Source organism: Vombatus ursinus, unplaced genomic scaffold, assembly GCF_900497805.2.
Source record: "Vombatus ursinus unplaced genomic scaffold, bare-nosed wombat genome assembly UNPS02014807.1, whole genome shotgun sequence".
Classification (NCBI taxonomy): Eukaryota; Metazoa; Chordata; class Mammalia; order Diprotodontia; family Vombatidae; genus Vombatus; species Vombatus ursinus.
This window is the reverse complement of record NW_020954585.1, coordinates 60,720,071-60,732,147: the sequence shown is the minus strand read 5'-3', so window position 1 is coordinate 60,732,147 and position 12,077 is coordinate 60,720,071. Positions and strand designations below refer to the sequence as shown.

The 12,077-nt window shown below is 42.5% G+C and overlaps 2 protein-coding genes across 9 annotated transcripts in view; one reads left to right on the top strand and one right to left on the bottom strand.

The window, feature by feature from the left end:
* LOC114051924 (DNA-directed RNA polymerase III subunit RPC5) overlaps positions 1–9,477 on the top strand; it is a 32,970-nt gene extending 23,493 nt beyond the window's left edge. For all 6 annotated transcript variants that reach the window (XM_027874329.1, XM_027874330.1, XM_027874331.1 and 3 more), the window contains 4 exons: positions 898–1,418; positions 3,884–3,961; positions 5,403–5,528; positions 6,323–9,477. In XM_027874329.1, coding sequence (XP_027730130.1) covers positions 898–1,418; positions 3,884–3,961; positions 5,403–5,528; positions 6,323–6,379 — 782 coding nt within the window. In that variant the 3' untranslated portion in view covers positions 6,380–9,477. The remainder of the gene's footprint in view (positions 1–897; positions 1,419–3,883; positions 3,962–5,402; positions 5,529–6,322) is intronic.
* A 137-nt stretch (positions 9,478–9,614) lies between these two features.
* Positions 9,615–12,077, bottom strand: part of LOC114051926 (cerebellar degeneration-related protein 2-like) — a 36,329-nt gene continuing 33,866 nt past the window's right edge. For all 3 annotated transcript variants that reach the window (XM_027874335.1, XM_027874337.1, XM_027874336.1), the window contains one exon: positions 9,615–11,585. In XM_027874335.1, the coding sequence (XP_027730136.1) occupies positions 10,733–11,585 (853 nt within the window). In that variant the 3' untranslated portion in view covers positions 9,615–10,732. The remainder of the gene's footprint in view (positions 11,586–12,077) is intronic.

The following is a 12,077-nucleotide window of genomic DNA, read 5'->3' as shown; positions in this document are numbered from 1 at the left end:
TGCTACGTGGGCAGTGCTTGGGGAAGGTTTTGACCTGTTACTTTTCTCCTGCTTTTTTTTCCTTGTCCCTTCTGCCTCCTCTGGGAGGGGAATCTGAATCTCTTGGCTGCTAACCTAGGTTCGGCATGAAAATTGAGTTGAGGGCCTGGCCAGAAGCCAGGGCCCAGATCCCAGTACACAGAGAAGGCTTGGCATGTGAATAGTGAAATGGATCAGTACCCTCTCTCCTGCCTTCCTTTAGAGGGGTTGGCCAGGATTGTGTCGGCAGACTGTCCTGTAGACACAATACAGTGCAAGTGGCATTCAGGATTGTAGACCCTTGTAGAAGCTGGAAGGGGCTTCAGACACCATCTAGTCCCATTACAGATGAGGGAACTGAGGCCTTGGGAGGTCAGGTGTCTCCCAGGTCACACAAGTAGAAATCTGAACTTCCACAGTCAGTGCTCTTTGTCCTCTCCCTCTCCCCACAACTTGGGAACTGTGTTGGTTTTTTGTTGTTTTTTTTTTTTCCTGTCACTGTTGCTGGCAGCAGCTGGCTTACACTGGCTTAAGTGGCAGAGGCCTTTGTAGCTGTGAAGGCTAAGAAGGGCTAGACACACCCGACCTCCAGCCCTCACTCTCTCTCACCGAGTATTTATTTCCTGGGAGCTTGTAGAATTCCATTGGATTTAATTTTATTACTATTTGGGAAATGCTGAGAAATGACCCTTCCTTTGTACTACATTCAAGCTATCTATCCCCTCAGCCTTCTCCCCTGCAGCCAACTCTCACTCTGGGACAGTTTTTTCAAATGAATTTGTAATTGAGTCAGAAGGGCTCAGCTTTTGGGCCTTGAAGTGCCCATCTCCTGAGACATGGGATTCTTCATTCTGAGCAGCAGCCTGTCTGTTCTTGTAGTGCCTGTTATGGTGGTCTCTGGGGATCAGCGAGTCCAAGCAGCCAAGGTCAAGGCCCAACAGAACCACCTGCTGCTGGAACGGGAATTGCAGGGGAAGAAGGAGCAGCTGCAGGCAATGCAGGCCTCATCTGGCGTGCACATCAAGGAGGAGCCAGTGAGTGAAGAGGAGGGGGAGGAAGAACAAGGTGACAAGGAGGAGGAGCCCATGGATACCTCGACCTGTGGCAGCCTCAGAAACAAGTTGGTCAATGGGCTCCCTGCTGTGCGAGCTGCTGGAGGTGACACCCTCAATGGGCACCCCCCAACGGGCTGTGGGGAAGCCCCTATGGCTCGGGAACTGAGGGCCTTTGTGGAGGCCACCTTTCAGAGGCAATTTGTGCTCACTCTAAGTGAACTGAAGCGCCTCTTCAACATGCACTTGGCCAGCCTGCCCCCTGGGCACACACTGTTCAGTGGCATTTCAGACAGGATGCTTCAAGACACAGTGCTGGCTGCTGGCTGCAAACAGATTTTGGTGCCTGTAAGTAACACTCCACAGTGGGGAGCAAGGGGCAGTGGATCTTACTGTTTAGGAGGGAGCATTTTTTTAGGCATGTATCTTGAGGAGAAGCAGCTGTGGCCTGGAGCTCTAGAGTTTCTCCAAGTGGTGTGCTGGCTGTCTGGTAGTTTTTGACCCTCCTTTTCTGCTGGCCCCATATTTGTGAGTGGCCTAGAACATGGACTCTGTTGGGCAGAAGGAGAGATGTTGGAGAAGTTGGTGTGGAGAGCCTGCCACCTAGATATGAAGAGTGGCAATTCCAGCTGGTGCAATGAATGGGGACTCTTAGGCCTCCACTGAACCACCCTGCTCGGGCCCTGAAGTAGCCCCCAGCATCCCATTGTTCCACTAGAAGTGTCATGGGGGGCTGCCCTGGCAGGGTAAAGTCAGTGTCTCACCAGCCCACAACACTCTTTCCAAGATCCCGTGGTAGACTGTGGTTGCTTTTTAAGGGCTAAACTAACCAACACAAACCCATTGTTTTTTCATGATTGGCTAAGTTTAGGGTATTTGAAGATTGGAATTAACCATGGCTCTCACATTTCAATAGAAATTTCTTCAGATAATTCTGTGAAATTGGTGTTTTATAGATATAGAAACCTGAGGGGATCTGACTTATTCAAGATTATCCAGCTATTTAGTGTCAGGGCTGGCACCCACACTCAGGGTGCCCGCAGTCACCATGATTCCAGCAGTTGCTCCACTGTACCAAGCTGCCTCTGTCATCTTACCAGAGCTTTGGTCTAACTGGCTGGCTATGGCCTCCATGTTGATTGGAAAATAGGAATAACTACTTATCTTTGGATTGTTCTATTTTTGGATGTTCATCCACCAAAATAACGATGATGATGATGATAACAATAATACATCTACAGGTGAAAGATGAGACTGGGGAACTTTTTTGTCTCCTGAATTTTTAAAGGACAACTGGGTGACAGTGGGTAGGGCACTGGGTTTGGAGACAGGAAAACCTAAGTTCAGATCTGGCCTCAGACACTTAGCTATGTGACTTGTGGGCAAGTCATTTAACCTCTATTTACCTCAGTTTCATCAACTGTAAAATGGGGATAGTAGTAGCATCTATTTCTCGGGGTTGCTGTGAGGATCTATTGAGATAATATTTGTAAAGTGCTTAACACTGTGCCTGGCACACACTTATATGTAATATGTGCTATATATAAATATACTATATAAATGCTGTTATCATCATCATTATTATTCCCCCTTGGTCAAAAAGATCTTTCTTTGATTCAGGATGAGTATCCCAGATAGGAGAATTGAGAATGGGACAAGGGGACTTCTATTTATCAAGCACACTAGTTGGGGACTGTGCTTTGTGGATGATTGTGGGCCCTGGTCTTCTGGACAGGCTGCCTTTCTCCTTCTGCTTGCTCCTGTCTCCCTATCAAACTGGTATAGGTAGAGGTGGGATAAAATAGGACTGTAGCTTTGACATCATTGGAGATGCTGATGCCAAGGTTAGGCAAATCTCAAGTGTTAAGCAATGTGGTAGTTGTAAAGACTCAAGCCTCTGTACGTGAGGGCTGAAAATTGGAGCAATGGTCTGCAAAGACTTTGCCACTGCCAACCCCAGAGGCTTGTCTTTCACTGGGCAGTCACAAAGGGACTGTGTCAGCTCCTTCAGCCATTCTCTAGGCTCTCTGGCAGAGAGCCAGGACCCAGTGCTCCTTAAGTGAGGCATAGGGGAAGCCTCATGTCTGGGGGATGAATACTGGGGCTCAAGAGAGATGTCTGTATTTCTTACCTGTTCCTAAGAGAGCACTTCAGGTTCCTTGTGGCCACTTCCTGTCCTTGCCAGCTGGATTGGGGGCAGGGACATTACCTTGTTCCCTTCTTTTTTTTTCTCTTTAGGAATTGGATCTGCAGAGAATGAATGGCTGTGTCAGGGAAGTAGGGAAATAAGTCCCTGTGTCAAATCCCTTCCTGTTAAGGAGCTCACAGTTTAGAAAGAGACAACATACAGTTATGTAGAAACAAGAAGATAGAGACAGAATAAATGGGAGATAATCAACATGGGGAAGGCATTAGGAAGATGGGGGAAGGCTTCTTGTGGAAGGCTGAGAGTCTCTTTAATTGAGACTCTAGTTGAGCTGTAGCAGGAGATGGAGATGAAGGAAAGAGAGTGATCCAGGCCTGGGGCAAGGCCAGTGAAAATGCATGGCCTTGTCAGTTGTAATGTTCTGAGAAACACCAAGGAGGCCAGTGCAACTGGATTGCAGAGAGAGGAATGAGGTGTGAGAAGACTGGAAAGGTAGGAATGGGCCAGGTCGCAAAGAGCTTTAAAAGCCTGACAGGATTTTGTGTTTGATTCCAGAGGTCATAGGGAGCCACTGGAGTTTATTGAATAGAGGGGTGAAATGGTTAGACCTGTGCTTTAGGAAAATCAAACCCAGTTCAAGCCCAGCTCACTTGTGTACCATCATTAGTTTCCCCCACAGACTGCTGCTTCTCCTGATGAGCAGAAGGTGTTTGCACTCTGGGAGTCTGGAGACATGAGTGATCAGGTAAAGGGACCTCTCAGGCCTTTTTCACTATTGCTAGCCTGTTGTGCTAGCAGCTAGGTGGAAAGAGGGTTTCTTTTTGGCCAAATTCTTGAGTGGGGTAGAGGTGGGAGGGAGGGGTAGGGGAGGGTGTCTACTTTAGCCATAGTTGGCCCCAGTAGGTGGAGGGAAAGGGGAAGGGCTGAACATACCTTAGGTTGTCCAGATGTACTTCACTTTCAGAAAATACAGACTTTAAAAAACATTCCTGGGCATGCATGGTGATTATTTGCATTACAAAGGAGTTATTTGACTTAGAAAAGGATTCACCACAGTTTTTGAGTTTTCAACAGCTGGCATTTTCATAACCATGACGGTCATGAGGTCCATGAGTTTACCCATAAGTCATAAGTTTATCATAGTGCTTTGAAAATAGGCTTAGACAAAACTGCTTTTTTGTGAACTGCTCTGACTGTTGCAGGAGCCCTGCTGAAGTGTGTAGCTGTGTTTCCCCAATGTTTTCTTCCATGTCCCACTCTTACAAGAAGGGATTTAAAAGAATACATTGACCTCTTCTTTATACATCATTGGTGCAAGCAGCATGATAAAGTGGACAGAGTGCTGGGCTTGGAATCAGGGAGAACTGAATTAAAATCCTACCTCTAACCTTAATATCTGTGACTCTGGGCAAGTCCTTTAATTTCTTTGTATCTCAGCCAACTCCCCAGGACTTATTAAGTCATAGATCAATTGTGATCTGTGTAGATTATTCCTGTGTTCGAGTAAGTTTTATTGATGCCCTTTGCTTTTACTCTGTAGTGAATTCCTGATGTGTCCTCCTTCCTCTTGCCCTTTGAACCCATCCTTATAACAACAACAACAACAAAAAGGAAAGCCAGCTAACACAGCTACTGTTAGTGTATGCAGTACATTTAGCATCTGTAGTCCCCATTTCACTTCCAAGAAGAGTGGCCTCTTTTTATTGTATTTTTTAAAAAATATTTATTTATTTTTAGTTTTCAACATTCACTTTTATAAGATTTTGAGTTCTAAATTTTCCCCCTCCCTCTCAATCTGACATAGGCTATACATGTGCAATCATGTTAAACATATTTCCACATTAAGAGTGACTTCTCTTTTTAAGAGAGCAGACCTAAGTGATTTGGGTTAGAAACAGCATTAATAGGAGGTACTTTGGCTCTCTCCCAGGCCTAAAGCAAGCTGAAGGCCAAGTGCAGGTCTCCCAGAGAGATCAGGTGGGCTTCAGGTCAGAGAGAGCTTAGCTATATTTCCCATCCCTCTTCAGAAGGAGGGCAGGAAGGACACCTTCCTGTGGAAGTGATCGTCTTCTGAACTCTTGGCTCATCCTGTCTCACATCCATGTCTATGAATTTCTTGTTTGGAAATTATTTTCCTTTCTCCAGAGTGAGCATTACAAATGATTGTGTTTTTGGTGCCACTTAAGCATCGACAGGTTTTACTTGAAATATTTTCCAAAAATTACCGGGTGCGTCGGAATCTGATCCAGACTCGACTAAATCAAGAATGTGGAGAAGACCTCAGCAAACAGGAGGTGGATAAAGTGTTAAAGGTAATAGCCCACTTTGGGGTGCATCAGATAAAAAGGTCCTTCCTACAGACAGGGGCATGTAAATTACAAAACGAACTGTTTTGAAAGAGTGCTAGTTGTGGAATTGAAGGACCTGTGTTTGATTTCCAGCAATGCTGTTTACTGTCTGTATGACCACATTCAAGGGAAGTGAAATGATGTGCCCTCAGGGTCTACAGCTGCTTTAGGATCCTTATTAGCCTCATAGACTTAGAGGCAAACTTGGTCAACTCCTTCATTTGATAGATGAAAGCAGTGAAGCTGAAAGGGTTGTCCAAAGTTATGCAGGTATTCTAAGTTGACGTTTTGAACCCAGGTCCTCTCTTAGCAGACAGAGTTGGGGTTAGAATTTAGTTGTCCTGACTCCCAGTCCAGAGTTCTGTCATATCAGTTAACCCTTGTGAGAAAAACATGCTTTACCTAGTAATTTAGATTTTTTAAAAATCATAGCATTCCTCAGAAGCATTGAAGTACAAAAAAACCCAAGTGTACTTTTCACATAGTCTTTTTTCCCCACAATATCCCTATATAGTTAGAATAGCCTTCATTTAGCTTTTTCTGTTTCATAAATGAAGAAACTTTAGGCTACCTGTAAAGAGATTTGTCAGCATGTCCATGTTGAGACTAGAACCCAGGTCTCCTGACTCCTAGCTGTTCATTAACCTCTATTGTTTAAGTATTTATTGGTGGCATCGTTCAGGACATCATGAATGTGGCTGAGTGAAGTTCATTGTAATAATTTCTCACATCTGATTTTTCCCCTCCCCTATTCCCAGGACTGCTGTGTAAGCTATGGAGGCATGTGGTACCTTAAAGGAACAGTGCAGTCCTGACAGTCATAGTGAACTGCTTAACCCCACAAATGTAGGCCAGAGGATGGATACCACAGTGAGCAGAGATGGAAGTAACACCTTGACTTGCTTCAGGGAACATGGGGCAGGATCTGATCTTCACGTGGCCACGGGGCATTGCACAAGCCAGTTATAGAGGTCGTCACATTCAGTTTGCATGGCCAGTTGGAGGCAGGAGTGCACCCAGGAGAAATCAGCCAGGATCCTCTTCCAGTATCATTTGGAATTCCTAATGTATTTTTGCTTCTCATTTGGTTCCATTCTAATAATAAAAAGAGTATATACTGATACAGGCGAGATGGAAAAAAATCATGGTTTAATATTTTATTTTGTAATTCAATGCCAACCAAGTTAAAAGTTCTGTTTACAAGATGAGAAAAGCTTGAGGTTTTTAATATTTAAAATGCCTAGAAGCTGATGCTTAGTTTTAGATTTTCTGTCTATAAAAGCATCTGCCAGTTCCATTAAACAAGCCAAATTGCAGTATAATACTGTTGGGTTTTTATAGCCATTTAAAAATTTTAAACAATGTTACTACCTTATGTAGCAACTTTCTCTTAATTGTTTACATAAAACAGCAGATAGAAAGAACAGACTTAGGACTTAAAAATTTATATATTCTTTTGACCTGTTTGCATGTCTATGCAAATAAAGGTAAGTCCTGGACAATATGTAAGTGTAGTTATCACAGTTTGTGATGTACAGATCTCTATTTTGTGTATTTTAAAAATAAATGCTAACACAAACTCTTGGCATCATTTTGGTGCCACATCTTTTTATGACAAAAGGAAAGCAATGTAACCAGCTCTTAAAGCAGTTGCACAAAAAGTGGAGAAAGCTCCTTAAATAGAAAGGAAAATGAGATTTTTATTGTAATGTCAAAACTAGAGGTATCCAAGCTCCAGTGAACAGGTTCTTTGTAGAGGCATTACCAGTTCATCATAGCCAATAGCTATGTGAGATGCTGGAAAATACACCTTTTTGCCTACATATAGGAAGGTACTCAATTGCCAGTCTGCCTTGTATGAAATCTGAGGGCATCCTTTGTTCACCCTCTCAACACCAACTACTTAGGTTGGAAAGCTTGGAAACTATGCAGAAATTCATTAGTTTTCAATAAAGGATCACACCCTACTTCAATGGGTGGCCCGCACTGCCAATTGAGTTAGTTACGAGACAATCAGAATCTTAGAATCTCAATCTCAGATTTGGGTACAGACTCTGGAGATTATTTTAGTCAACCTCTATCTGAACAGGTATCCTTTTCACAGCATCCCCGACAGTCTTCTGCCTAAAGACTTCTGGTGATGAGAACCCCTTCCCCTTTTAGTCAGTTCTTTTTCTAGAGGTAAAGTGTTTTGTAGTTTGTAAAAATACAAGTGATCATATTTTGTTAAAAATCAAAAGACCAAGATGAGAGATGGAGTTATAAGACTTTTAAAATAGCAGTTAACTAATTTGTTTAAACTACAACTAATAATAAAGTCCTTTAAGGACAGCCTCTGAAAAGAACACCCTGACTTTTGCCATGAGGAAGCTTCCTACTAGCTGAGAAACTTAAGCCATCATTGGATATAAGTGTGCAACTGGATCTAAATGTGGGAAAGTATATCTGTGGCTTCCAAAAAATGCACATTTGAATACAATGGATGATAGTGGATGACTTGGGAAGATGGAGAAGAGAATGATAGTGGGTGACAGAAAAAGCCAGTGATGATAACAATAAAACATTTGAATTGAAAGAAATGTAAGTCTTAAAAATATCTTATTCAAGTTTTTCACTGTATAGCTTCTCTTTCTTTTAAAGCGATCATATTTTAGGTGGGTAATCTGTATATGGGCAAATATATGAAAGATATGTAACGTTTAGCTTGGTTTGTCTCCAAAAAAAGTTATCTAATGGATTATATATTGGTCAACAAGGCAAAGTATCTCTTCTTGGTTTAGATAGGTATCTGGCTATGTAGCTTAGTAGACAGTAAGTACCAGGTTAATGGTTCCAACTTTTTAATCACCCATCGAAGATCATGAGAATAGACTATAGAAATAAGTTTATTAGGTATCTTAATACATTAGTCATATATATCCATCTCCTTTCCCATTGGGGTCAGTGAAAGGCACATACCTCAGATTTTGTCTTGTCAACTTTTTACACAATATACGTGATTCTGAAAATGTTCCACCCATATAAATATATATATCTAAATACATTGAATTATACAACTTGCATATCAAGGGAATTCTTATGTCCCAATTTCTTGATTGTAGATCTAAATTTTATTTTGTTTTTCTGAAAGTGAAGACACATGATTACCTTATTTTGGGTTCCTCTGGTGCTATTTTTAAGTTTGGGACTTAATGGGAGAGTCATGGGAGAGTCCATGACCTAAGGTAGTTCTGTTTGTTTAAAAAAATTCTGTTTTCTCTACCTTTTGAGCAGCAATGTGACACTAAGGAAAGGGATGGGGAAAACACTCATTGGTTGATATTTTAGTTAATCAGTAAGCACTTACTAGTTACCTATGCGCCAAGTACTGTTTGGGGTGCTAAGGATGTAATTATCAAGTGAGATTCTTGGTCTCTGGGAACTTGGCTTGCTATTGGGCTTGCCAGTAGGCCTAAAGTATCGATTTCCTTATCTGTGTCAAATGTGTGTGTGGGGGTGTGGGATTGAACTAGACTTCCCAGATCCTGTCCAGCTCTATTTAATGATCTTCCATAGTTTCTACTTGTATACCAGTGGGGTTTTAGGCAAAGAAAGGCAAATGATAGTGCTCCTTATAGTTAACTGTGAGCAACCTACAGAGACAACTTGATCTCCAAGCTTGATCATTTACAGGCTATTTTAAGAAATGGAATAAAAAGTACAGTGAAAACAGTGGCAGAGGTAAAATGTTAAGCTTAACTCCCAAGGATGGGGGGGTTTTCCACATGTGTCAGATGAAGTGAGCCTTTCTAGTGGTAAGTAGTGATACTACTTATATTTGCATACTACACCTTGCATCTGCAACAATGCAAAGTGCCAAACAATTGAGCATTTGTCTCTGCTAAATAAATGGTGGTTTAAACTTTGTTTCAAAGCAGCCGTGCAGTTCTTAATTCCTTATGAATTCTTCGTAAACATAATTTGCCATTTATTAAAGGGGGAGAATAGATTTGGGCAGTGGAACATCTTGAAGTTTGGTATGAGTAACAGACTTGTTGGTTCGTTTCCATAGATAGCTTTATTTTCAGAAAAATATTTACAGTAGTTCAGAACTGCAGTTCTTTTAAATAGTCTTAATTTATAAGAACGTATATAGGTCATGTGTAGATATACTTCCACGCTGGTAGAAACAAATACTGTTTAATAAGGAAACAGGAAATAAATTTTTACAACTTCTACAATTAGAGAGAAACATTGACAAAAATTCTAGGAATTGAGCAAGAGCTTATTTGGCCAGCCAGCCAACAAACCCCCATCTATTAAGACAGAACATACATAATAAACAAGTAGCTTCTACAAAGAACACCTTGGTCCTAACTCAAGCCTTAAGAACAATCCCCGTGCTCCTCCTCCCCCCTCCTCCCATTTTTCCTTTCCAAATGAGTTCTGAAAAACCTGCTCTTGAAAAGAGGTAGGTTACAAGAACAAATGTGAGGATAACTATTTCTCCACATTCATAGTACACAAAGTGTGCTTTGTGAATAACTTGCCCTCCTTTGGTTCTTTTTTGAGTGATGATGAGTAACTTGCCTTTAATGTTTAAAGCCAACTCTAAGTAATACCAGATGCAATCAAATTAGAAAATACAGTCTGCCCTATACAAATTACATTACCAAATGGCCTATTCTCTGGTACATTTTCCATATCTAATTCATGGTATTTTAAAAATCATGATTGTACCCTATACGCATTTCAGGACAGTTGTCTCAAACATTGACTTTTACCTGGTTTTTAAATGATCACGCTAAGCTACCTTGACCATGTGGCTGAGAATGACTTGCCCACTTAGAGTACCAGTGTTTCCAGACCCCACCCTCCCACCAGAAGTACACGTAACCCTTCTACACATACCCTGTTCAGCTTTTTGGAATATAAACTCCATTCAATCCCATGCACCAGCTCCTATTCTGCAGAGAGCAGGCTGGTTTTGTCATAGCTGCTGACCCTAATGGCTACTCTGCTTCCTCTCCTTGCTCCATGTATTTTCGGGGTCAGCAAAGAGGGAGACTTCATTTGCAACATTTACAGCGGCCACTGCATAACCTGGACCAACTATAAACTGTGGCTTGAAGTGGAGAGATGAGAAAAAAGGTGTAGCAGCAAGAGCTAGAGTACTAGAAAGAGGTTAGCTAAGAACGTGGTGAGCGAGACTGATACTTTGTTCTTTGATCGTCTATCTCTTGCTTAGTTCTCTTGATGCAACTAAAGATCTCCTTGAAGAGGGCTTTGTATTCTGGAGGAGGGGTGGTGGCAGAACTACTCGAGTCTGGAATGACGCTGGCCAGTTCCTGGCTGCTGGGAGCATCGGTGCTCCTCACATTCGAGGCTGGGGCAGGACCCCTACAAGTCTGCACAGCCTTATGTTTCAGGGAATCCTCCTCCTGCTGGCACTTCTTCAGCAGCTCTTCGTATTTGACCTTCAGAGCTCTGTACTGGGTGTCTACTTCATGTAACAGGGAAATACCTCTCTGCTTCATGGCCTCAGTTTTCCTAATGCAAGTCTCTTCGTGGCCCTTAACGATGTCACTCCCAGCCAGACTACTCAGGGCTATCTCACTGCTGCTGCGTTTGAGAGGCTTTTTGCTCTGCTCTGGCCCAGCTAGGAATATTTCCTCAAACAGGGTCTGGCTGGATTCTTTGACAGAAAGGAACAATGAATCTGGCACCAGGTTTTCAACACCATTCACAAACGGATGTTCTGTCTGTAGCATCTGCCGCATTTCTGCCACCTCCGCCTCCAGCTCCAGGGCCCTCACTCGGTAGGCTTCTGAGGCTCCCAGCTGCTGTTCCAGGTCACAGTTCTCCTTCAGTACCATCCCATACTCCTCCTCCATAGTCATTCTCTTCTTCCGCTCTAAGCTCAGCTGGGCCTGCAACATTGTGACCGTCTTTTTCAAGTTCTCATTTTCTTCTTCGTCAAGGGTTTGCTGGTTATGCATAGAGGTTATCTTCTCAGCAAATATGTGATCGTACACAAAGTGCCTGGGGGGAGAGGGAAACAATGCACAGAAATTATTAGGATTTTGTCTCCAGAACCATCAAGGGCTTACAATGAAGCTGCATGAGACTAGTGAGCAAATTAATACTCAAGTCTTTTAATCATAAACAATTATCTCAAAGGTGAAGAGCAGTATGTTAACTTACAGGGGAATTAAGTTGCAAATATTCCCCACTGTCACTTTCCTCTGCTTATTACAAGGTTGCTTATTAATAAGCAGCTAGGTGGCACAGGGGTTGGATGCTGGGCTTGGAGCCAGGAAGACCTAAGTTCAAATCCAGCCTCAAACATTTCCTAGCTGTGTGACCCTGGATAAGTCATTTAATGTCTGCCTACCTCAGTTTCCTCAACTGTAAAACAGGGAAAATAATAGCACCTCCCCCCAGGGTTGTGAGGTTCAAATGAGATAATATTTGTAAAGCACAGTGCCCGGCATATAGTAGGTGCTGAATAAATGCTTATTTCCTTATCTAAAG